This window comes from Cricetulus griseus, chromosome 2 (genome assembly GCF_003668045.3).
Source record: "Cricetulus griseus strain 17A/GY chromosome 2, alternate assembly CriGri-PICRH-1.0, whole genome shotgun sequence".
Taxonomy (NCBI): Eukaryota; Metazoa; Chordata; class Mammalia; order Rodentia; family Cricetidae; genus Cricetulus; species Cricetulus griseus.
Window position 1 is genome coordinate 31,174,186 of NC_048595.1, and position 25,923 is coordinate 31,200,108.

The window sequence follows — 25,923 nt, forward strand, 5'->3', positions numbered from 1 at the left end:
AACTGTCCTGGAACTTGCTCTGTAGTCCCAGCTGGCCTCGGAACTCAGAGATGCCTCCCAAGTGCTTGGGCCACCATGCAGTTTAGTATTTTAATGTTTTGTTGGTATTGTATTTTAGGGTGTGTGTGTGTGTGTGTGTGTGTGTGTATGCATGCACACTTGCTAGGGATCCATCTCAGGACCTCAAGCATGCTAGGCAAGCAATCTGCCAGTACTACTTCTCCCTTAAAATTTATTATTATTGCTGGGTGGTGGTGGTGGTGGTGCGCACCTTTAATACCAGCACTCTGGATGAAAGGTCAGGTGGATCTCTGAGTTCCAGGCCAGTCTGGTCTACACAGCGGGTTCCAGAATAGCCAGGGCTACACAGTGAAACCCTGACTCAAAAACCAAGAAGGAGGGACTGGAGAGATGGCTCAGAGGTTTAGAGCACCAACTGCTCTTCCAGAGGTCCTGAGTTCAATTCCCAGAAACCACATGGTGGCTCACAACCATCTGTTATGAGATTTGGTGCCCTCTTCTGGTGTGCAGATATGCATGGAAGCAGAATGTTATATACATAATAAATAAATAAAATCTTAAAAGAAACCAAGAAGGAAAAAGAAAAAAATTATTGTTATTATTATTATTAGTAGTAGTTTTGAAATATTGTCAAACTCAGCTAATTGGGCAGACCTTGAATTTGCAATTTTCCCTCAGCAGTGGCTAGGATTACAAGATTACATGTAGCTGGTAATATAGGACCACACCCCCAGGCCTAGCAGCTTAATGAATTTTAGAACATTTTAACTATGTTTCAAAAGAGCTAGATTTTAGAGATAATCTAATCTAAGGGAATTAACTTTTGAAGAATTGAGTTGACAAAGTCACATAATTGATTAGCATATCTTTAATTCTATGGATTGTAGGGATCAGACAGGTAACTAGTTCAGAGCAAGTACTGGGGTTTCCTAGAATTTATGGGAAATTCCTGGTGATACTTCCTGGCATTTTGACTGTTAGATTGCTGTGGACTTGTATTCCTTTCCGTAATCCTTTCGTGGTTTTCAGTGGTATTTTCTTTTGTGACCCTTCCTTTCGGGGAGCAGAGGCAAGACAAGGTAGCATCACAGTTTGTAATCAAGGCTACCACTTGAGAAAGATGGAGAATCCTCCTTCTTTTCTTGCCTAAGACTTTAGTAATTTCTTGATAATTTTGAAGGGGGTTGGGAGTCCACAAAACCCAGATAAATAATTAACAGGTATTTATTAGGGGAGCACTCACACAATGAAGGTAAGCAATTTCTGAAGTCTTCCTGCTCCTGAAGATGCAGTCTCTGCCCTTCCAGATGCTTCTACCACAGCCCAAGAGAGCGAGCCAACCCCTCTTCCTTATAAGGAGTCACATTTGCACACATTTGTACCTCTGCAAGTCCACTGGCGAAACAAGATACTACTACATTTCCCCTTTTTGTCTAAATAAAAGGGTTCTAAACCTGATACAAAAACTATGTACAATGATAATAAATATTAAGTATAGTCCAGGAGAAAAAATGTAAAAACATGTACAAATTTAGACCTAATACCAGCAAGAGCAACATTAAGCAAGAAACACACACTAAATGTTCAATCTCAGGGTAATGGCAATAACAGAGATTTCTTTGATAGCTGTCCTATTCTGGAAAGTCTAAGTCTTGTACCTAATATGCTCTAGCCTAAGGTAAGAGAGTAGTTAGATGTGACTATCTAGTCTTCAATCTCATGAAAGACTTGAGAAGGAAAATAACATTACTAGGGTAAGCAGGAAGTGCAAGTGGATGACTTCCTAAAGGTGCAAGAAATGACACAAACAGCAGACTACCTAGACAGACACCCAAGGTCTCACAGTAACGTTGGGGCAACTAAATTTGGCTAAGGCCTAAAGTATCTGACAGACCATATCAGAAGCAGGAAAATTTGAAACGACTGTCCTACCCTGACTTGACAAGATTCAGCAGTTTCTTTTTGTTTATCTCCTGTTTTACAGTTAGGACATCATGTCCAATGTCAGTAGTCAAGGCAAGGGCAGTTCTTTGCCCAAAAGGAAAGTATTGCCAAGAAGAAAACAAACTCCAAATGGAGTGTCATCAGTGCCCATCATACTCTTGGGAACTGCTTGGTGCTGAAGGAGCAATTGTGTCTTATGTCAGTAGAGTTCTAAATTATTACATTTAAATGCCATTATTCTGTAGGTCTTTGAGGTGTTTGAAGATCAAATATCTATGTTGAGTACATCTCTGAGCATAAAGAGAACCTGACTAAAATTGCTAGGTATAAAAAACATGGATGGCTATAATCTGTAATTCTCAGAACATATATTGCTTACTGACTGAAGCTTCCCATATATAAATTAAGCAATCTTTAAACAGATGTACAGCATGTGGACAATGACCTCAAACTTGTAACTATATACATATATGTGTAAATCTCTAGATCAGAGATAAAACTGAAATATCTTGACCAGAGGTAGAACTGTATAGTGCAAAATGATAAGAACATCCTAAATTGTATCAATATACAAAATATCTTAAGCATATGTAGAAACATATATCCATACAATATGATAAAGATAACTTTACATCTGTGTGCAAAAACATGGTAAACAGGAAGAGGAGCCTACATAGTATCACAAATATAATTTCAAGCTTAAAACAACATACAAATTATCCAAGACAGGAATACAAAATTTACATAAGTATCAATATACAAGAACCAGTAACAATGTAAGTTGTCTATAGCTAATAGTTGCTAAAGTAGTTCACAAGAAGAGATACTAATCTACCTATATCGAATCCCATGCATTCCCTTTATACTTTTCTAAAAGAGATTCCTGATTCTGAACATCATTTTTCACCCCCAACTCTACACAACTTAAAACCAACCCTAAGCAGGTGACAATTATCCATGTCCTTGGAAGAAAACAAAACACCTTCTAAGCCAACTGTAGGGAAAGGGGGAATTGCTTTCTTAGAGTTACTTCCAGCTGTCATGGGGGCAAGGTGTCTCTATAGGATCCTGTAGGGAAAAAAAACAAAAACAAAACAAAACAAAACAAAACAAAACTAAAGCAATGGTTAAGACTCAAGAGGAGTAGCTGTAACATTTGTAGCTGGCCTCTGAATAGCAGGTGATGCTTATCTGAAGTTTTTATCTGAAGCCCTGTTCAGAGTGTTACAAAAAGGTGGACCATCCCAATTAGCTAATCTGGAATTGTCTAGAGCAGTTTTAGTTCAAAACCCATCCTTGAGTGGTGATTACTAGTTCAAAGACATCATTTTGAACTAAGTGGTATCGATGTTGTGGGGCCCCATCTTCTTTCTGGAGACTTCAGAGATTGCTGTTAGGAAATTTTATTATTCACTGTGGAACACTTAACCATTAATATCAAAATGAAAAGTTTAAATTTTGTAGGTATGAAAACAAGGAAAGGTACCAAAAAGGATGAAAATAATTACGAGGAAAATTAGAGTTTTGAGAGATAACAGAGTTTTGACAACAATAGCCCCTAGATTTTTGTTTTCTTCTGTCTCACACCAGTTGGCTCTTCTTTTTTTTTTTAAAGATTTTATTTATTTATTTATTTATTTATTTATTTATTATGCATGCAACATTCTGCTTGCTTCCATGTATATCTACACACCAGAAGAGGACACCAAATCTCATAACGGATGGTTGTGAGCCACCATATGGTTGCTGGGAATTGAACTCAGGACCCCTGGAAGAGCAGACAGTGCTCTTAACCTCTGAGCCATCTCTCCAGCCTCCAGTTGGCTCTTCTTATATGAGACAGAAACTGAATTTTTCTTTTAACAACATGCTTGGATTTAGAGAAAGAGAGAGCCAAAGTCCAACTCCAAAGTCAGCTTTGATTTTTAAGTGAATTAGGACTGCCACTATACCAGGAGTAAGGAGATAATAGGTGTTTTAGGTAGTGATATTTTACTCTGTATTGGATATTGGTACCATAAGTCAGATTCTTCTTTGTTTGATGATTCTTTTTTAGATAGCTATCCTTTCTTCTTTAAGCATCTACATGTCCAACATCTTCTGGTTTCTTGAAGATGGGTATTTTCTGTTTTTCTGCAAAGACAAGAACAGAACACTTCCCCAACCATTTGCGAGGTTTCCTTACAACTTGTGGGGTTTACTTTGGTGGATCACCTATCATTTCTCCTCATCAAGGGGTTTCTCCTGTTCAAATCGAATCTTGATTAGCTTTGATGGTATCCATAGCTTTTCTTGTGTAGAAACAAAAGTGATACCCCTTCCCCATAGCACATATCCTGATTTCCATTCTGAGGTCAACACATCCTTGGAGTACACCAGCTGATCTAGCTCAGAAGTTTTTTCTGTTGTCCAATGTCTTTCCATGGCTTTGTACCTTTCTCATTAGCATTACGAAAGTTCAAGGTTAGTAAAGCATTATGCAATCTTTTTTGGGGGAGGGGAGTGTCTTGGTTCACCCTGCCTGTTTATAGAGCCTTTAAGGTGTGATTAGATCTCTCAACAACTGCTTGTCCTGTAGGGTTGTGTGGTATACCTATTATAGGCTTTATGTTATAATATTTAAAAAACTATTTCAATTTGCTGGAGACATGCTGGAGCATTGTCAGTTTTTATTTGTGCAGGTATACCCATAATAGCTATTATTTCTAATAGATGTGTAATTACAGAATTGGCCCTTTCAGAGCTTAAAGCTCAAAGCACTTGCCCATTGAAATCCTGAAAATATGTCTCTTGTACATACTTTAATTTTCCAAATTCTACAAAATGAAACACATCCATTTGCCAAATTTCATTTCTTTGTATACCTTTAGGGTTACTTCCTGCTGGTAAAGGAGTTTGGTTATAGAAGAAACAAGTAGGATTTTTTTTTTTTTTTTTTTTTTTTTTGGTTTTTCGAGGCAGGGTTTCTCTGTGGCTTTGGAGGCTGTCCTGGAACTAGCTCTTGTAGACCAGGCTGGTCTCGAACTCACAGAGATCTGCCTGCCTCTGCCTCCCAAGTGCTGGGATTAAAGGCGTGTACCACCTTTTTTAAACCTTTTCTATTCACATGATGTTTTTATGAAATTCTGAGGCCTCAGCACACTTCCTATTAATAATTGATCAATTTCATCATTACCCTGTGCTAGAGGACCTGGCAGACCCATATGGGATCTGATGTGTGTTTTGTATATATAGGATGAGTCCTATTCCTGATTATTTCTAGTAATTGTATATTTCTGATGATACAGAGTTAACTTCATTTATTTAATGAAGTTAACTCTGTATCATCAGAAATAAATTCAGACGTTTCAATGTGTAAGATAGAGTCGGTAACTATATTGAGAGGTTCTGTAAAGTCCATTAGTACCATTAGAAGAACATACATTTCTGCCATTTGCTCAGTTATAAGGACTTTGAACCACTTTACTTAAAATCTCCTGTTTTATACCCTGCCTTACCCGATTTGTTTGCATCGGTATAGAATGGAGGGACTCTGGAGATTGGTGTTTTCCTTACAATTCTCAGAAGGATCCAAATAGTTGTTTTTTGTTTTGTTTTGTTTTGTTTTGTTTTGTTTTGTTTTTTATGAATTTTATTCTCTCACTTTTGGGATAATTGTTTTGTGTTTTGAGAAAAGCCCTGTTGGCTGCTGAAACAGGCACAGATCAACACTGGATATCATTTCATCAGTGGATACTTGGCAGTGTTCTATTTGGTTAACCTCCTTTTCCTGGTTCCTGGTATGAGGTGAGGTTGCTTTGCACTTCCACTGACCCCATAGCAATCCAGTTGCTGCATCTGTTTGCTTATTGATCCCTTGATTAAGTCCACTCAACTGGCTTGTATTTTGGTTGACTATAAGAAGCGCTGCTAGAATCTCCTAGCCTCCACCTTTGTTTTGCATATCTTATGTAAATCTGGGAGAAGTGAAGAGCACCCCTGGGAGATGGAAGTGGTCCCCACAGATGACTGGAACCTAGCTAGAGCAAGCAGCTAGCTAGCCAGAAGTCTGTGCCATCTAACACTAGAGCCTGCTAGTCCCTAACTCACTAGTCACCCCAGAACCAGCGATTACTTAAAGCAGTGGCTCTCAACCTTCCTAATGATGCAGCCCTTTAGTACAGCTCCTTATAATGTGATAACCCCAACCATAAAATTACTTTTTATTGCTACTTCATAACTGTGATTTTTGCTGCTGTTATGAGTTGTAAATATCTGATATGCTTCCCCTGTGAAAGTGTTGTTCGACTCCCAAAGGTGCCACAACCCACAGGTTAAAGCTGCTAACCTGAAGGGTCTCCTGCATCCAGTTGAAGCTGGGCTCATTGAGGTCCAAGGTTATTTGTACCTCTGATTTTTTTTTTTTTTGGTTGTGAGCCTAGCCTTTAACAGCTGAGCCATCTCTCTAGCCCTCTGATTTTTTTAAAAATGATTTATAAATTACTTTTATTTTAGGTGCACTGTTGATTTGCCTGCATGTATGCATGTATGAAGACTGTCATTTGAGTGCTGGGAATTAATTGAACCTTGGTCTTCTGGAAGAGCAGCCACTGCTCTTAATTGCTGAGCTGTCTCTCCAGCCCCTGTACCTTTGACTTTGGTTTAGTTTAGTTTTTTTTTTTCCTTTTTATTAGAAAGAAAATTATTTTACATGTCAATCCCAGGTCCCTCTCCCTCCCCTCCTCCCCCACCCCCCCAACTAACACCCTACCCATCCCATACCCTTTCTGCTCCCCAGGGGGGGAGGCCTTCTGTAAGGGGGGGTCTTCAAAGTCTGTCATATACTTTGGGATAGAGCCTAGGCCCTCCCCCTTGTGTCTAGGCTCAGGGAGTATCCCTCCATGTGGGATGGGCTCCCAAAGTCCATTCCTATGCTATGGATAAGTACTGATCCACTACAAGAGGCCTTGTAGATTCCCATGGTCTCCTCTCTGACACCCACATTCAGGGGGTCTGGATCAGTACCATACTGGTTTCCCAGCTATCAGTCTGGGGACCAAGAGCTCTCCCTTGTTCAGGTCAGCTGATTCTGTGGGTTTCACCAGCCTGGTATGGACCCCTTTGCTCATCAGTCCTTCTCTGCTACTGGATTTCAGTTCAGTTCAAGTTTAGTTCTAGGTGTCTGCTTCTACTTCCACCAGCTGCTGGATGAAGGCTATACTATGGCATATGAATTAGTAGTTTTTTTTTTTTTTTTTTTTGAGACAGGTTTTCTCTGTGTAGCTCTGGCTGTACTGGAACCAGGCTGGCCTCGAACTCACAGAGACCTCCTTCTCTGCCTCCTAAGTGCTGGAATTAAAGGTGTGTGCCCAGCTGTACCTCTGACTTTTAAACTCCTTAGTGTAGTACTCTCCTTCATCACTTAAGTGACCTGAGAAATGTTTCTGCTTTCTTTGTCTCAGACATTTAGGAAGTTTAACTTCTATTCTTTTCTTGACTTTGTACATGTGAACCATATTCCTTTTGACAGACAGAAACAACACTCTTGTAAGATGGCCCAGAGGGAACAAGTGGCTTCTGTTCAGAGCATTCTGAGAGCAGAGCTTGATTGAGCAAGTCCTGTTTTAGTCTCGTGTTCCTTAAATTGCTTGTATTTACAGAAGTTACTGCTTACTGTTATTTTGGTATAGGGAGCTGGATGGATGCTTTTTTTGAATAAATTAAAACAGACTGGTAAACATACCTCTTGCAGCCCTTCCTAATTTCCCATATCAACCATTAATAAAAAAAAAAGTTCCATAAATGTACCTACAGGCCAATGGGGCATTTCCTCCATTAAGAGTCCTTCCTCCTAGATATGTCTAAGTCTGTGTCAAGTTGACAAAAACCAACCAGGACATTATCACATTTAAAGTAGTTTCAGTGCCAGTTTCAGGCTCATGAACAGAATTTGACTATTTTAGTTTCACTAACATCTAATATGTTTATAATTTGATTATTTCATTTGGCATTTTCATTTCATTTGGTATGTACTTATCTTGCAGACACACACATACAACACACACACACACACACACACACACACACACACACACACACACACTGCACATACCTATGCACACAAGCCATGGCATACATATGGAGATAGATAACAACTTGCAGAAGTTAGTTCTCTCCTTCTATCATGTGGGTTCCTCATCAGACATAGCAACAAAGCCTTTACTTGCTGAGCTGTTTTATTTTACATCCTCATTTGGCATTTGTAAAGTCACTAATGGTAGTCAATAAGTATGAAGGTAATGCTAGTCTGAATGGATTGTGAACTACCTAGGAGATGAGTAAAGTTTAGAGAAGACTAACTACAGAGGGGAGATCTGCATCTGCCTGGTAGCACTGCCTGGTAGACTGTGGGCTTAGATAGAGTGGGGCCTGGCTGGTGCAGTCAGGCATTCCATGAGCTCTGCTGTTCCCTCCTCACCATGATGGGCTGAGACCTGAAACTGTGAGTCCATATAAATCTTTCTTCCCTGAGTTGTTACACTCAAACAGTACCATAGTGACCAAACATAGGAAAGGACCTAAAAACCAATCACCTACAGTGCTGGGAATATAGCTCAGTGGTAGAATGTTGGCTTAGCATGTGTGAGGCTCAAGCTGTACTTACCGCAGAAAACAGTCACCTGTAGGTGACCAACGGAACTGTGGCAGCAGAAAGATTGTGAAGCCTCAGTGTTTACTGGCTCACTGATTTTGCCACACAGGCTCATTCTCTGTCATTCCCTAGAGCTGATGATCTAGCCTCTGCCCCTGTCGGGACTTCACTGTTTCTGGATTGGGGCATTTGTTTTCACCTTGGTTGTTAGAATATTCTTCCAGAGCATGCAGTAGCCACCATCTATGCATGGGTGAAGTTCTGCCTTTGAGGCCTCATCAGTTAGCTTGTCCCCCTCCTGTGAGTGCTCAGCATGTTGGGAACTATTCCATCCTTCACTGAGCAAGGCAGAAAAACAGGCCAAATAAATGAAAATAAGAAAAGAATTTAGTGGTCTCATTTCCCAGAAATAACTTTTAATATCAGTGTGTACTTTAGACCCCTTTCCTGGATAGCCATATAGACTCATCTTTAAGCAATATTAGAATGGGTTCATGTATACTGTTTTAGTACTTAATTTAAAAAGTCAGTATATAGATGGGTGGTGGTGGTGGCTCAGGCCTTTAATCCCAGCACTCAGGAGGCAGAGGCAGGCAGATCTTTGTTTGAGGCTAGTGCCAGCCTGTTCTACATAGTGAGCTCCAGGACAGCCAAGGCTACACAGAGAAACCTTGTCTGGAAAAATGAAAACGAAACAAAAATCAATATATCATGGAAGCATTTCTCTTTTTTTCTATTTGAGATGGGGACAAATGCAGCACTGGCCTTGAATTATGTAGGATCAGGCTGTAGGCAGATTTATCTGTCCTGCCAGCCAACTCACAAATAACCACACAGAGACTTCTTATTAGTTATAAATGTTCAGCTGATAGCTTAGGCTTGTTGTAAACTAGCCCTTACAATTTAAATTAACCCTTTTTTTTTTTTTTATCAATCTACATGTTGCCACATGATCGTGACATTTACCTGTCTTCTTGCTTATGGCATTTACCTGTGTTGCTCTCTCTCCATCTGGCTGGAGACTCTGACTTTCTTCTTCCCAGCATCCTCTGTGCCTGGGTAGTCAATAAATAATGCTGAGAGAATGAGTGCTTGCGGAGCGAGATGAGGTGGTGTAGGTAGAGATGGAGAGCTTCTGGGGCAGAGGATATAGTTGGCGGACTGCCTGCCTAGCAGTTGCAAAGGCCTGGGTGTGATGCGTAGCAGCACCACGTGGCACCAGGTGTGGTGATATACCTGTGATCCCAGCACTTGGGGAGCAGCCTAAACTACACAGTGAGTTTAAAACTCTTTTGGGTGACTGACAGCTATCTTTAAAAAGTGTGTGTGTGGGGGGAACGCCAGGCAGTGTTGGCTCCCAGCACTCGGGAGGCAGAGGCTGGCGGATCTCTGTGAGTTCGAGGCCAGCCTGGTCTCCAGAGCGAGTGCTAGGATAGGCTCCAAAGCTACACAAAGAAACCCTGTTTCAAAAAACCAGAAAAAAAAAGTGGGGGGAACTGGAGAAATGAGTTGGTGGTTAAGAGTGCTCACTGCTTCTACAGAAGACTGGGGTTCAGTTTCTAGCACCCACATGGTAGGTCACAGGGAATAACAGGGCACCCTGTCTGGCCTCCAAAGGTAACAGGTACACATACAATATACTTAAATACATGTAGGCAAAACACTCACATATAAAATGAAGATAAATAAATCCTTTTTTAAAAGAGATTGATAGATTCTGGCATTTTCTGGGAACACTGGACAGGGCATAGATAAGAGGATGAAGATTCTCACTCCTCTCTCACTTGTTAACCTTGGCAGCTCTGGTGAGAATGCGGTTAGTAACAAAGCAGGTTTCAGGAAGACTGCCACAGTTATTCAATATGTAGGTTCTGTCAGAGTGGAGTATAAGCAGGGCGTTGTGTGCATGCTTTCATTTCACACATGGAGACACCAGCCATAAGGTATCAGTGCATACAGTTAGTATAAGCCCAAGTCTTTCCAAACTAGGGAGACACTTCTGCTCTTGATTTTTCTAGTTGATCAACCAAATCTACATGCCTCCTTCATTTTCATGTATTTTTCATTCTAGAGTGGCTCCATGTCAATGCTGAATATTGTTCAGGTCATCCCGAGTCTGCTCTTTAGTTCCTGCTGAATGAGCCCTTGTTCTTGTGCTCATGATCACTGGTTACTCCCTTTGCTTTCAAAATTGTTGAGAATATTACTTCGTATCACCTCTTTCCATGCTTAATTTCAGGGTGGTGTCTTTGTATTACAGGCTTGCCATGGGTTACTGGACGGAAGTAGGCTGGCCTTGCAGCAGTGGTGTCAAAGGCTTCGGCCTTTGTGCTTGAATGGGGGCATGTGTTAGCATAGGGACAAGGATTGCAGCCAGTGGGGGTTTAAGTGATATATTTCAGACTATTTTGAAGGAAATAAAGTAGTGTAAATTTTCATGTTTCTTGGAATACTGAAACTGAGTCCAGTCCACTGTAGTAACCATTTTCGTGTATCTTATAGTTTAGTGTATATCATGAAACACAGTAAATTTTATTCAAAACTAAAGGGGATGGGGCAAGCCAGGTGTAGTGGTACATGCCTGTAATCCCAATGCTGCAGAAGCAGAGGAGGAAGGATTGCTACAAGTTTAAGGCCCACCAGGGCTAACAGCAAAACAAACCGCAAACCCCTAGGATTCTCTAGTATTGGGATACACATGTGAATCAGTTGACTGGCCCTTCAGTGGGCATGAATGGGAAATGTGTTCTAGAATCCTCATTGTGTACCAGGTTCTTTTTTAAAAGTTTTTATTTTATGTATATGAGTGCTCTGTCTTCATGCTCACCAGAAGGAATGAGATCTCATTACAGATGTTTGTGACCCACCGTATGGTTGCTGGGAATTGAACTCAGGACCTCTGGAAGAGTAGCCAGTGCTCTTAACCGCTGAGCCTTCTCTCCAGCCCCTGTACCAGGTTCTCATGTACAGTTGTTTTTTATTGTTTCCTGTGTTCTAGGCAATTGGAGATAGATGTTATTATACATATTTTTTTAAAATGGGGAAACTGAGACCTAGGAAGTATAAGTCTCTGAAGGTCATATGTGTAGTCACTGATGGAGTTGCATTCAAACCTAAGTCTTTTCTGGCTCCATTAAAAAGTTATACTTTTAATAACTACACAGTTTCCTCACATTTTCAGCCATATAAGTTGTGGGAAGGGTGCTGAGGCTTGAACCTAAAGTCTAGCATGGTAAGCAAGTGCTTTACCACTGAGCTCTAAGTAACTTTTCTCCTTCCCTGATTTCACTGTCTTATGGATTATGCAGTTGGTAACCAATAAGTCTAGATGCTGAAAATTAAAAGAGAACTCAAGTTGTAGGGTAGTAGTTGCCTAGGATGTATGAGGTCATTGGTTCAGACTCGGGTTTGGGGAGGATGGGTGAGGGGGAAAGAGACTGAGTGAGGTAGGAATGAGAAGCCTCACTATTTCACTGGGAAAATGTGGGAGGGTGTGGGGGTGGGAGGGGAAGAGAAGGCTGTCTTCTGATTGCTTATTAAAAGATAGTTGCTGTATTTCTCTGTTCTGGGGCCTTTGCAAGGGGCCCTGTAGACTCGGGCAGAAAGACTTTCAACCCAGGAGTACATGAAGAAATCCCACAGTGGGGCCAGGGCCAGTCTTAGATGACTGCAAACTGCTTTCTCTGACTTAGACCCAGGAAGCAGACAGCCTAATATTCCACAGTTAACTTCTTTCCAAAACTTGTTATTACATTTACTTATTTATTGGGGGGGGGCTCCTGCATGTGTGTGGGGACCAGAGGGCAATTTGTGGGAGTGCAGTCTCTCTGTACTCTGTATGGATTCTGGGTTATTTAGGTCATCGGCCTCTGTAGCAAGCACCTTCACCTGCTGAGCTATCTCACCTGCCACATCTTAACTGTCTTGATTTCAAGACTCAGAATCTAAAAAAAAGGAAAAATGTCAAAGAAACACGAAATCGTGATATTTGGTCCCATTACAAATGATAAAGACTATATGGGAATTCTGAAAACTGTTCACAAAAACAGGAATTCGGTGCCGTGAGAAACCTTGTTCATTTTGCATCTGTATGACACCCCTACCAGAAACAAGTATATGAGTCATTGTGTGTCTGTTGGTCTGTAGAAGACTGTGCAGTTAGTTGGCTCTGGACCTGGAGAAGAAACCTGAGCCTGTCAGGAGAATAGCAATAACCTTTCTAGCATAGAGCACCCCCTGGTGGTTACTAGGAGGATGTGCGCCTCCTGTGCTGTATTTTGCCATAATGAACTTTACCTGAATCAAAATTGTATCTTTCTGGTAATAATTATGGATTCAGATTTCTAAGACTTCCCAAAGAATTCTAGAATTTGTGCATTAAGAGTGCTGTGAAAATCCACAGCCTGGACAACTGTCTGTTTCCAAGCACAGGCCCTGCTAACCTCTGTAGAAAGTCAGTTAGTCACTTCAACACTTTATCAAAGCCTCTAATTTTGACACTGTGCCTAATTTATGCCATCCATTTCTGAGGAGTGATGGAGAGGGAACTATGCCAGATTTTTCAATCAGTCTTTGGCAGTTATCATATAAAAGTAGGTGATTTTTTTCGTATAAAATTATGAGGAGTTTGGGGATTTTTCCAAAGATATTATTAGGGTGAAGAGAACTGTCAGGGGATAAGAGATTCTGCAACAGCTTATTAAATTCACATCTGAGATTTCTCTTTTGTACCAATAAGCATTCAAGTAATTCTATAATTTGGCAATTGTAAATCTAGATAATTCTGCAGTTGGGCAAAGTGGGGACATCAGGCCAGGGGAAGAGGATCCTGTTAGGTGACTGTGGATGCATATTTCATAGGCCGGAGGAGAGGAGAGGAGAGGATCACAAGGTTTTCAGTTTCAGCATGAGCCTGGCTGGCCTGCATTGTGTGTATCCTTTTTCCTAGGAGAGAGCTGAATCCAGGCCCCTCACCTTCACAGCGTCTCCACTGTTGGTGTAAGGTGCCAGGCTAGAGAGACTGTGACGTGCCTTTCCACCACTCTAAGGGAATTTTCATCATACAAGTAACAAAGTACAGTAATAGGCTTTTTAGCACTGAAAACCTGTCCTGTGTCTACATGTTACATAGTTCCATGTAGATTAGGTGTCTGAACTGGCAAGTCATAGTCAGAAAATGGATCTGTGATTGCCAAGACCTGAGAGCTGAGGGTCGGTGGGGAGAGGGATGCAGGGTGCCTGCTAGTAGGCTTGGGCTCTGAATGATCAGACTGTTCTAGAATAGAGTGGTGGCCACTGCACAGCTCTGTGGTGCCCTGCGAACCATTTAAGCTGAAAATCAAAAGTTGATCCATAGGAATGAATAAAGTCAATATAAAGGTAATTGCAGTAAAATCTCTCTGTTTTGGTTTTAGCATAAATGTTGCTTAATAATCTAAATCGCAGATGGCTGGAGCATTATCATAATTTGTACTTGATTGTCCTGTCTGTCTTCACAGGGCCTCGATGGGCCTCCTGGAACATTGGCGTGTTTATCTGCATTCGGTGTGCTGGGATCCACAGGAATCTCGGGGTACATATATCCAGGGTAAAATCAGTGAACCTCGACCAGTGGACTCAAGAACAGATCCAGGTATGATCACAGTGGATAGCCAGCTTCTCCTATCCCTGAGTATGAATAGTTCCAGGTGAACTCTAACCTGGACATGAAGGTGAGGGGAAAGGAAGAGGGAAATTTAGTTGTCAAACACATTTGTCAAATTCTAATTTTTATTTTATTTATTTAGGACAGGATCTCACAGTGTAGCCCTGGCTAGCCTGGAACTCACAGAGATCTCCCTGTCTCTACCCCCTGGGTTCTGGAATTAAAAGCATGTGCCACCACAACCAGAAAATTGTTATTCTTGTTGTTGTTTTGAGAAAAGCAGGCCTCTTACTTACTTCAGCCTCCCAAGTCCTGAGGTTACAGGTGTGTCTTTCTAGTTGATAAAACTATTACTCTTTCAAGATATTTGTGACCATCTAGGATTTTTGGCTTTTACAGATATAACATTTGTAGTTTTAGATGTAGGCAGTCATTTAAACAAAGGAATAAAACCACCTTCTGGGCTGAGGGTATTAGCTCAGTGAGGTAGTGTTTGCATAGCCTGAAGGAAATTTTCTGGGTTTAAGAACACCTTTAATCCCAGCACTTGGGAGGCAGAGGCAGGCTGATCTCTGTGAGTTCGAGGCCAGCCTGGTCTCCAGGGCGAGTGCCAGGATAGGCTCCAAAGCTACACAGAGAAACCCTGTCTTGAAAAAAACAAAAAACAAAAACCTTCCAAATCATAGACTACTCACTTTTCTTCCTTGTTCTAGAGATTGAACCAGGGCCTCACACATACTAGGCAGATACTTTCAGCTGTGCCTCTGAGCTATGCTTCCAGCCTTAGAGTAATGTTATATTGCTAAAATGCATGTATAAAATCTTGCATGCTGTTAGCTTGGTGAGCTCAGGGTGACAGATAAATTAATGTTGCCATATGCCCTGAGATCTGTTCCCTGGTATAGCTTTGTTCTTTATTTTCTTCCTATATTGAGACACTTTATTGGAGTTTTGTTTTGGTTTTTTTTGGGGGGGAGGGCAGGAGCATTAATGGAGGAGGTTCCAAAGAAAACCACTAGATAAAAGTTAATGGTAGAAATCAGTTTTTTTTTTTAAATTAGTGTCTGCAGAGGCTTTAGAAATGATGTGATTGTGTTTATAGACCTTTGTATAGGTCTAAATGGTGAGTGACATTTTCCTTCTAGTTTCATTTCTGTTGCTGTGATAAAGAACCTTGACCAAAATCAACATAAAGGAATAAAGAAAGGGTTTATTTGGCTTATAACTCTAGGTTTTGGGCCACTATTTTCCCAGGTGATTCTAGGTTGTATCAAGCTGATAGTTAAAACTAGCCAGCACAGGGGTCTATTTAAATGTTTAATGGGAAATATGTTATTTACTGATAATTGAACTAAATAAGTTACCTGAAAGTTTAGAAGGGCCGAGGATGTAGCTTAGTGGTAGAACATTTACTTACCATGTTCAAGGCCCTGAGTCCAATCTCAGCACTGCCAAAAGAAATTTTTAAATATTAACTTAAGTATTAACTTAAGAATCATAGTACCCATTAGTGCTGTACCTGTAGAAATTTGATGAGTAGCTATGTAGCTTGGGTTTTCAAATGAATTGTTACTGAATTATTTGTCTCTTATTAGACTTATCTTCCAATTAAAAACAGCAACAGCAATAACTGTTCAGGGGCTCAGAGACTAAGAGTACTGGCTGCTCTTCCAGAGAACCCAGGATCCATTCCCAGCACCCTCATGATGGCTCACAACTGTCTGTAACTCTAGTCCCAGGGGATCAGGTACTCTCCTCTGCTTCCTTGGACACACACAGTGCACAGACATATATGCTAGAAAAACAGCCATACACAGAAAGAAAAAATATTGAAGTAACCCATGGAGAGGGAATAGCTGTGGAAACCAATTATTGGGAAACCAGAACCCACAAGTTTCAGTCTTGGTTCTGCCACTCTCTGGAGTTAGCACTTCATCTGCACAGCGGGTTCAGTGAATGCACTCTGGTCTGACCTGCTCTTCATTCTCTTTCATTGCAGTGCATGCAAGAGATGGGAAACGGAAAGGCAAACCGTCTCTATGAAGCCTACCTTCCTGAGACCTTCCGGCGGCCTCAGATAGACCCGTATCTTTTTCTGGAGTGCAGTTTTGATGCTTGGGAAGAGCCAGGCAACCTTCAAGGACTGTGATATGACTGGGCATCTCTGTGTGGATTAGTCAAAGACTTTGGCTTTTCTTTCTCCTTCAACTAAGAAGAGGCATTTGTGTGCTGATTTGGGATTGTCATGTAGGGAAAGCTCAGTAATTAGGGCTGCAGTGACTTTACTGTGAATTCTTCCATAGAAAGACAGCTCCAATAGTTTCTGAATCTCTGAAACTGTTGTTTGATGAAAAGAATAGTTTACTGTGCTCTGTTGAACCCTGGCAGGCACCAAAACTGGCACTCATTTTTACTGCTTTTTAAAAAATAGCTTGTCTGAAAGCACTGACAATTTTTGGCCAGTTTATCAATTTTGTTCTTCCTCCATTCCCTCAGCAGGGGCTGACAAACACAGAACAAGCCCATTTGAAGGTGGTGTTTCTCAAGGGGGACTTTGCAGTCCTCTTTGTAAGTAAAGTAAACACTTTACTTCTTTAGTGTTTGACTTTGGTGGGTGTTGGTGGAGCCAGTTAGGTGACAGAGACCCATCAGTCAGAATCTGGCAGCTGGGCCTAGGCTTGTTTTGGGGAGGCCTTTAGGTGCCTTTGAAGTCTGTTGATCAGGGCCTTAAAACAGATGACCTACTGCTCTCCCTGCATCCTACAGCAGCCACAGATACCACACCCTCAGTGAAGGTTAATACAGCAGCCACAGATGCCACACCCTCAGTGAAGATTAATCCCACTTGCCACTGTCATTGGCCCAAAGGGACATCAGGAAATGGTGACCACCTGAAGTAACCTTGAAGGAATGATTTCCAGGTTTTGGTCAGGGAAGCTGCATATGAAGAGACAGTAGTCCTGTGGGGAAACCAGGCAGGAAGGAAAGAGGAGAGCATTGCCATGGGGACAAACTGGTCCTTCACATTCCCACTGTTGCAGTCACTCTTGATTTGTCCTTAATAAGCATTTGCAGAGCTGTTGAAGGATTTATTCGAGATAAATATGAGAAGAAGAAATATATGGACCGAAGTCTGGATATCAATGCCCTTAGGGTTGGTTGTAAATCTTTATTTTGTTTATACTAGCAGTTTATTTTTTAATCAGGCCAGGAAGAATTCAAAAGACTTTCACTTAATAAATGAAATACCAGTGAAGCAGCAAAGTGGTCCCAAAGGGTCAGTTAATAAATGTGAAAGTAGCCTGTCATGGCAGTGCACACTTTTAATCCCAGCTGAGACAGGCAATCTCTGTGAATTTGTGTAACATGAATAAACAAATGACCCACAAACTGATATTGGGGTCCAAACTTCAAGCTGAATATCAGAAAAGCAAAGCAGCTGGCTACTAGCTTCTTACCTTCTTACCTGATCCTGTCTCCACGAGCTCTCACCAAGCCTCAGACTGTAACCTCTCCTCAGTGTGGCTGAGAATGAATGCCTCACACTGACTGCTTGCTCCTGTCTTTTGTACCCCTTTAGTGCTGGGATTAAAGGTGTGAGCTATAATTCTCTTTTAGATTGATTCACCCAAGACTGGTTGGTCTTGGACTCACAGAGATCCATCTGTCTCTTAATCCTGAGTTCTAGGATTACAGGTGTGTACCACCACCTCCTAGCTTCTGGTTGCTTTTCTGAATCCTCAGTCAAGCTTAATAAGTCATAAATAATATATCACTACAAATTTGAGGCCAGCCTGGTCAGTGCTCATTCCCCACACCTTTTGGCTGAATTGCTACATCAGAATCTTAGGGAGCTCTGATGTCCTGCTTGCATTTGGATTGTAGCTCCTAAAACACTAACTGTGCTAATGCTAAGACATGGCTGTCCTGTTAAATCACTTTAGAAAGAGAAGGACGATAAGTGGAAACGAGGGAGTGAACCCGTTCCAGAGAAGAAGATGGAACCTGTTGTTTTTGAGAAAGTGAAAATGGTAAGTGGGGAGCCTCCCATGTGGGCGGCCTGTGTCCACATATATTGAGGAGGAGAGTGAGAGGGTTTGAAACCATATTGTACTGTTGCACCAGGACTAAAGGCCCAGATGAAGCACAGATCACCAGCTGCTTGCCCTGGGCCTGGTGTTGTCTAATATGCTCTGTAGCCTGCCCCCCTTCTCTCTAGCATCGTACTTTCTTCTCCTTCCTCATCCCCCCTTTTTGGGGGGGAGGTTTCATGGTGTAGCCCTGGAACTCACTGTGTAGACCAGCTAGCCTTGAACTCACAAAGACCTGCTCCCACAGGCTGAGATCCGTGGTGTACCGCACTGCATGTAGCTTATAGCTCTTGTCTATGAGAGGAGGCTAGATGGAAGCTTGGGGCCTGTGTCTTTCCCTTTTGAGGAAGGCGCATGTTCCCTGCCAATGTGCGATGGCAGTGTGATGCCTTGTAAGTAGATGTCCCCTCCGTGTTAGTCTTTGTTAGTCCTCTTACCTCCTTCCCTGCCTGCTGCAGAGTGAAGCGGCCCAGTGTGGGGTCCCACCCACTTCTTCCCCAGAGGACACTGTGGCTGGGAAGCAGATCCTCTGAGAAAAGATGGTCAATGAGGTTTTTTTTTTTTAAATATTTATTTATTTATTATGTATGCAGTATTTGCTTGCATATATCTCTGTAGGCCAGAGGAGGGCACCAGATCTCCTTATAGATGTCTGTGAGCCACCATGTGGGTGCTGGGAATTGAACTCAGAACCTCTGGAAGAGCAGTCAGTGCTCTTAACCTCTGAGCCATCTCTCCAGCCCGAGTTTTTATTTTTTAAAGGCTTATTTGTTTTCATCTTATATATATGGATGTTTACCTGCATGTATATATGCATGCCACATGTGTGCCTGATGCCTGAGGAGACCAGAAGAAGGCATTGTGCCCTCCAGAACTAGAGTCACCATGTGGGTGCTGGAAACTAAACCCAGGTTCTCTTCAAGAGCAGCCTGTGCTCTTAACCACTGAGCCATCTCTCCAGACTTTTTTTAAATACTATTTTTAGTATTGCTTAAGGGAAGGTTCTTCACATCATTGTGAAGCTCATCTGTAGACGCAGTCCATGGTGATGATGGTAGAATAGACTGGGACTCTTTAAAGTGATGTCCTTTACTATAAAGTGAAATTGAGGAATTTCCTGGCTCCTGACTTTTTCTTTAATTAAAAAATAAAACTAGGCTGGGCATAGTATCACATACCTTTAATCCCAGCACCTGGAGGGCAGAGGCAGGCAGATCTCTATGAGTTCAAGGCCAACATGGTCTACATGGTCAGTTCCAGGACAGTCAGGGCTACACAGAGAAACCTGATCTCATAAACAAAACACCAATTTATTTGTTCATTTCTGGGATGCATGTACTATAACACACACATGTGGAAGTCAGAAGCTGACTTGTGGAAATCCATCATCACCTTGTACCCGAGAACCCTGGGAATTGAAATCAGGCTGTCAGATTTGGCTTTATCTGCTCTGTGTCCCTTCAGATTATTCCCCCTGGGACCAAAAACAGTTTCTGTTGGTGTCTGCTCGAAGGACGGACTGGTTTCAGAAAGATAAACCTTTCCAGAAAGCTAAACAAGCTGCCCAGGGCTGTTTTTCACTTCATGTTCAGTTCATGCACTCATGCTTTCTGGCACTTCCTGAGTCTTGTTTCTTTGGTAACTGTCTTTGACAAACAGCCATACCACAAAAATACCTGTGGCTTTACAGTGATGGGGGTGTATGTCAAAAACAACTGCTTGCTCTTTTTTTATAACATTCTTTTCACCTTAGCCACAGAAAAAAGAAGACGCACAGCTACCTCGGAAAAGCTCCCCGAAATCTGCAGCCCCTGTCATGGACTTGTTGGGCCTTGGTAAGAATTAGGCTTTTCAACTCCTGTGTTCTCACAGATTAGGTGAATTATCAGCCACTGTAGGAAGCCTGGGAGTCAGGGCTTGTATTTGTGTCTACTTCACTAAGATTGTCCTCAGGTGCTCTTCCTGTTTTGTTGAATTGATACTCTAAGAAAGTCTTCACTCGGCCTTTTTCAGAGCAGCAGCTCAGTGTAGTGGCTGAGAGCATGGCCTTTGTCACTGAAGTGTAACCTACTGTCTGGGATTTTGAATAGTTTACTTAACTTTAAATGTTATTTTCATGACCATGTGGTGTGGCAGGTCAGTGTCTACTTCAGATCCTGCTGGAAGGACTACCTCTGAGGCTCCTGGCCCTTCTTCTGCTTCCTACCAAGCCCTAAGTAAATGTTGACAGTTTCACTGGAGAACACCTTTGAGCCTTGTACCACTTTCCTGCACCCTCCTGCTAGCCACTAGTCCTGTGTGACCATTTTCTTAGATGGCCTGCTACCTTGCAGTCAGTTTTCTTTTTGCAGTCCTAATTTTGCCATTTTTTAAGGAGAAAACCTGTTCTTTCTCACAGACCTTGTACCTCCAGGTCTCTGCTGCCGATTCAGGTCCTTAACAACCATGGCTCCAATTTCCATACTTCATTTCTCTCTGAAAGGGAGTCCTACCCACTTTATCCTTCCAGTAGCCAGGAGGAAGCCAGCTGTGGCTCTGGTGTAGCCTTCAGGTCTGAGTTTCTGCTGCCCTCTGACTGACTGTAGCCTACTCCAGAGCACTTGTGGGAGTGTGGGGTGAGGCCTCTTTTGAAAACCCTATCCAGGCTCCCTGGGCCAAAACCTGTGGTCTTCCTGTGTCTACTTCTTGTCTCACATAGACATGTCTTCATAGCTGTGCTGTATTTAATTCTGTCTTTCTTCCTAGACGCCCCTGTGGCCTGCTCAATTGCAAACAGTAAGACCAGCAACACCCTAGAAAAGGATCTAGATCTCTTGGCGTCTGTTCCATCCCCTTCTTCAGTTTCCAGAAAGGTGAGTCTTCTGCACGTCTCAGGGTTAAAGATCACTCTGGAAAAGTTGGTAGCTTGATCATGGAGTTGAGTCATGTTTCCTTGGTAGTGCTGAACTTTTGTTTCTCTTCATTTTCTCTTTGGAATTGTGTTATCTTGTCCTAGCCCAAGACTACTGTTTTGTACTATTTTGTCTTTTTCCCCCAAAGGGTGACTAGTTGAGTGGGTCTGTGGCACAGGGGTGTCAATTTTTAAAGGCTGGTACTTGAAGTGAGTCCCTCAATCTGAACCCCTGCCAGGGTGTTGTGGGAATGAAAGACTTGAACTTCAGCAGTTCTTTTGTGGATTACTTGCTACTATGTCCCAGAAATGGTGTCTGTGTCTGTCTTAGTTAGGGTTTCTATTGCTGTGAAGAGACACCATGGCCATGGCAACTCTTATAAAGGAAAAACATTTAATTGGCTTACAGTTCAGAGGTTCAGTACATTATCATCATGGTGGGACAGGGCAGCATGCAGGCAGACATGGTGCTGGAGAAGGAGATGAGAGTTGTACATCTTGCACCGGCAACAGGAAGTGAACTGAGATACTGGGCATGGATTGAGCATATATGAGACCTCAAAGCCCGCCTCCACAGTGACAAACTGACTTAACATAAGCTATAAATTCATTTCTTTTTCTCTACCCACTATCCCCCATTGTCTTACACTTTAACAACATTGCCCAGGCTGACCTAGAATTCACTACCCAGGTAGCCTCAAACTCTCAGCCAGCCTTCTGCTAAATTCTGGGATTATAGGTATGAGCTTTCACAACTATACATGAGCCATTAATTCTAATCAGAAATGGTAGAAGTATCAGAAACTGTAAGGGTTCTTACACAGGCAACAATTCTGATTGTTCTGCTGCCCTCTATGCCCTAAGGCTATAGGTTCTATGCCAACCAATTTTCCCACTGTCCTCTGTGCCCTAGGGTATAGGTTCCATGCCCAGTGGTTTTCTCACTGCCCTGGGCTGTGGGTTCCATGCTGACTGATTTCGCCACTGTCCTCTGTGCCCTAGGCTGTGGGTTCCATGCCAACTGCAGGGAGTGCTGGTTCTGTCCCTGAGAACCTGAACCTGTTTCCTGAGCCAGGGAGCAAATCAGAAGAAACAGGCAAGAAACAGCTCTCCAAGGACTCCATCCTCTCACTGTATGGATCCCAGACGCCTCAAATGCCTGCCCAAGGTAAAGTCTGTGAAGTCACAGAGGTGCTCCAAGGACATACTGAGAACAAACATGCAAAATTATAGAATTTTATTCAGCCATAAAGAAAAATGAAATTTGTAAACAGTGGATAGAACTGGAAAAAATTTTATTGAGATAACCAGCCTTAGAAACATACATACCACATGTTTTATTTTGCTCTCACACAAGTAAACATGTGTGCTAGAATCCACATATGAGAGTAATTAAGGCTAGAGTCCAAGAAACTAGAAAGGGCCCCATGAGAGGGAAAGGCTCTGTTCACACATATGAAATGAAATGGAGAGAGAATACAGCAGGGATGGGATCCAGCATGATGAGGGAGAGGGTCTGCCCGGGAAAAAGGAAGGACTAGATAAGAGCAAGGCCCAGTGGTGACCTCAGAGAGACTTAAAGAGAGTTCACCCTGCTGCTTTGCTGTGGAGAACAGGATTCCAAGTTGAGTAATCAGAGAACTTCCGGGAAAGGAATAGCTGGTGAGTATTTGGGCTAACGTGTCTTTTACTCTTTAACAGACCCTTATGTGTGTTTTCTTGGCAGCAATGTTCATGGCTCCTGCTCAGATGGCATATCCCACAGCTTACCCCAGTTTCCCTGGGGTTACACCACCTAACAGTATCATGGGGAGCATGATGCCACCACCAGTAGGCATGGTAGCTCAACCAGGAGCCTCTGGAATGGTGGCCCCCATGGCCATGCCTGCAGGCTACATGGGGGGCATGCAGGCTTCCATGATGGGTGTGCCCAACGGGATGATGACTCAACAGGCCAGCTACATGGCAAGCATGGCAGCTATGCCCCAGACTATGTATGGGGTTCAGCCAGCTCAGCAGCTACAGTGGAACCTTACTCAGGTAAGCAGCCGTACTGTACCTGGGATGGGACTTGAGAGCCTTCCTGGGTGTCCCACCTGGTGCCACTCCTTTATCCCCCAAATCCTTTCCAAATGGACAAGCTAATGCCAGAGATATACCTCATTTTATTTCCCTAGAAGGCCTGGATGAAGTCAGACTTTTTGAGGGTTCCTAAGTTCCCAGAGAACAAGACCCATAGACTGACTGAGTCTCCCCACACCTAAAAACAAAACAAACCTCTACAGACAATCAGGGGGCACAAGCAAAAGCGCTAGTACATGATGCATGACATGACATTAAGGTTAGGAGCACCCTAATCCCACGGAGCCAGAGAGGAGACTATGCAGAAAGAGGAGAGAGAGCAGAGGCCTAGAGGTGACAAAGCCAGAAGGAGAAAGGCCCATCCTGGTGGAGGCATACTGAGAGCTGGCATGGCAGAGTAGAGCTCTGATTACCTGGGGCCTCACAGACATGGGAGTGAAACACACGGGCATCTAGGTTGGTGACTTGGAAAGACATTGTATGTGTGGAGGCGGGTGTGACATAGGAAGAGGAAAGTCTCTGAAAGTCTGGAGGTGATGGGAAAGAAAGAAGTGAAGAATGGAATAGACAGACAAAGCAGAAGACACACCATCCATTCATCTGTGTAGTCATTCCACAAACAGGAGAGGGCGCTCTGGAATGCCTGTCTGTAATATCCCCAAATGCTCACGTCTGTTTGCATTGTCACTGCCTCAGAAGAATGAGGTGCTAGGAAGTTAGCAGAACGTGGTAGCTGGCGAAAGTAGAAAACAAAAGTCAGAGTACATGATCCCACCCCACGCCATGGAGCTAGGGGGAGGAGAGAGCTTTCCCTAAGTGCTACCCTGGTAAACTGACCACTCTCCAGTAGAAGACCATGTATCTGAGACTATTTGGTTAGCACAAATTGTTCTTGAAGGATTAAAAAAGAAGAAAGACACACACAGCTGAGAGAGTAGGGAAGTTGGGTGAATTGGGGAAGTGTTGGGGTGAGGAGTAATTATGTTCAAAACAGGTTGCATGAACCACCCAAAGAAGTCATTTTAAAGTTGAAGAATTGCCGGTAATGAACCCCCCTCCCAATTATGAAGCAGAAAAAACATGTTACACATTCACCAACCTGAATGAAGTCCCCTTAAACAAACATTTGCAAATAAGAAAAACTGATTGAGGGCTGGAGAGATGGCTCAGTGGTTAAGAGCACTGTCTGTTCTTCCAGAGGACCCGGGTTTAATTCTCAGCACCCACATGGCAGCTCACAACTGTCTGTAACTCCAAGATCTGACACCCTCACACAGACATACATGCAGGCAAAACACCAATGCAAATACATTATTTTAAAAAAAGAAAGAAAGAAAGACTGCTTGAAGCCAGGTATGGCTGCTGGCACCTGAATTACCAGAACTCGGAGGCTGAGTCAGGAGAACTGTGAAAACTGCAAATTGTAAAATGGAAGTTCACTGCATTAAGGGCAAATTGAAAAAAAAGACAAAATAATATCAGAAATAAAGACTAAAGTAAGGTGAATGGATTCAGCTGAAAATATATTTGATAACAAAAGGCATGGACCAGGTGAGAGAAGGAAACTAATTATAAAAAAAGGTGTAGTGTCCATGTTCACATCCCCCCACAGACACATACACAAACTAATAACAAAACAAAGGAGTAAAAGAACCAGACTGGAGAGATGGCTCAGCAGCTAAGAGCACTGGCTGCTCTTCCACAGGACCCACCTGGCAGCTCCCAACTGTCTGTAACTCCAGTTTAGGGGAACTGATGCCCTCCGCTGGCCTACACAGACACCAGGCACACTCATGGTACTCATTCAAACACAGAGACAAAACACTCATACATAAAATAAAAATAAATAGATCTACTTAAAAACGAATCTATATTTAGAAAGCAGGCAAAGAAAGGGTAGCATATGTGTTTGTAGATAACTAAGAATAAAAAGATCCTAGGACAGGGTAGATACATTAAAATTGTAAAACAAAACAAATAAATGAATAGTCTGGAAATAAGAGTATAATATAAAAGGAGGATCCTTTTTGGTTTGTGTGTTTATTTTTCTAGACAGGGTTTCCCTGGGTAGCCCTGGTTGTTCTAGAACTTGATCTGTAGACCAGGCTGGCCTCAAACTCACAGGAACCCTCCTACCTCTGCTTCCCAAGTGCTGGGATTAAAGGAGTGTACCACAGAACAAGAAAATTCTCTGGGCCGAGGCTGCCTCTGCACATTACTCCCCACACAAGTCTGTCAGTCACACATTAAACAGCAATGAACACCCAGGCTGACGTCAGGCTTTAGGCTAGAGTTGAGTTAGGACAGAGTTGAGACAGTGAGGCAGTATGGACAGTTGTAGCAGTGTGACATTTCTTGGGTGTGCTGGGGTGTGGTTCTGGGAAAGTGTTGGTCCTCATGAGATACTTCCTGACCTCCAGAGAGTACAGTAATATGATACCTGTACCTCAAAATTATCTTAAAGGTTTCGTATACATATGTATGTATGTGTGCACAGAAAAAAAATCAGGCTAAAATTGTAACAAGTAGTGAATTTAAAGATGGATTTTGTTGCATTGTTCTTCCAGTTTTCCCTAATTTTCAATTTTAAAGAAAACTGAAGTTTTTTGAAAAAGTTGAT

General features: G+C 42.4%; 1 protein-coding gene across 1 annotated transcript in view; it reads left to right on the forward strand.

Annotated features, from left to right (window-relative positions):
• The window catches only part of Smap2 (small ArfGAP2), a 47,712-nt gene that overhangs the window by 19,863 nt on the left and 1,926 nt on the right, over nt 1-25,923 (forward strand). The window contains exons 2-9 of the mRNA XM_027399157.2: nt 14,095-14,228; nt 16,240-16,325; nt 17,316-17,394; nt 18,185-18,271; nt 20,085-20,166; nt 21,077-21,183; nt 22,224-22,389; nt 22,948-23,261. Of these exons, the coding sequence (XP_027254958.1) occupies nt 14,095-14,228; nt 16,240-16,325; nt 17,316-17,394; nt 18,185-18,271; nt 20,085-20,166; nt 21,077-21,183; nt 22,224-22,389; nt 22,948-23,261 (1,055 nt within the window). The remainder of the gene's footprint in view (nt 1-14,094; nt 14,229-16,239; nt 16,326-17,315; nt 17,395-18,184; nt 18,272-20,084; nt 20,167-21,076; nt 21,184-22,223; nt 22,390-22,947; nt 23,262-25,923) is intronic.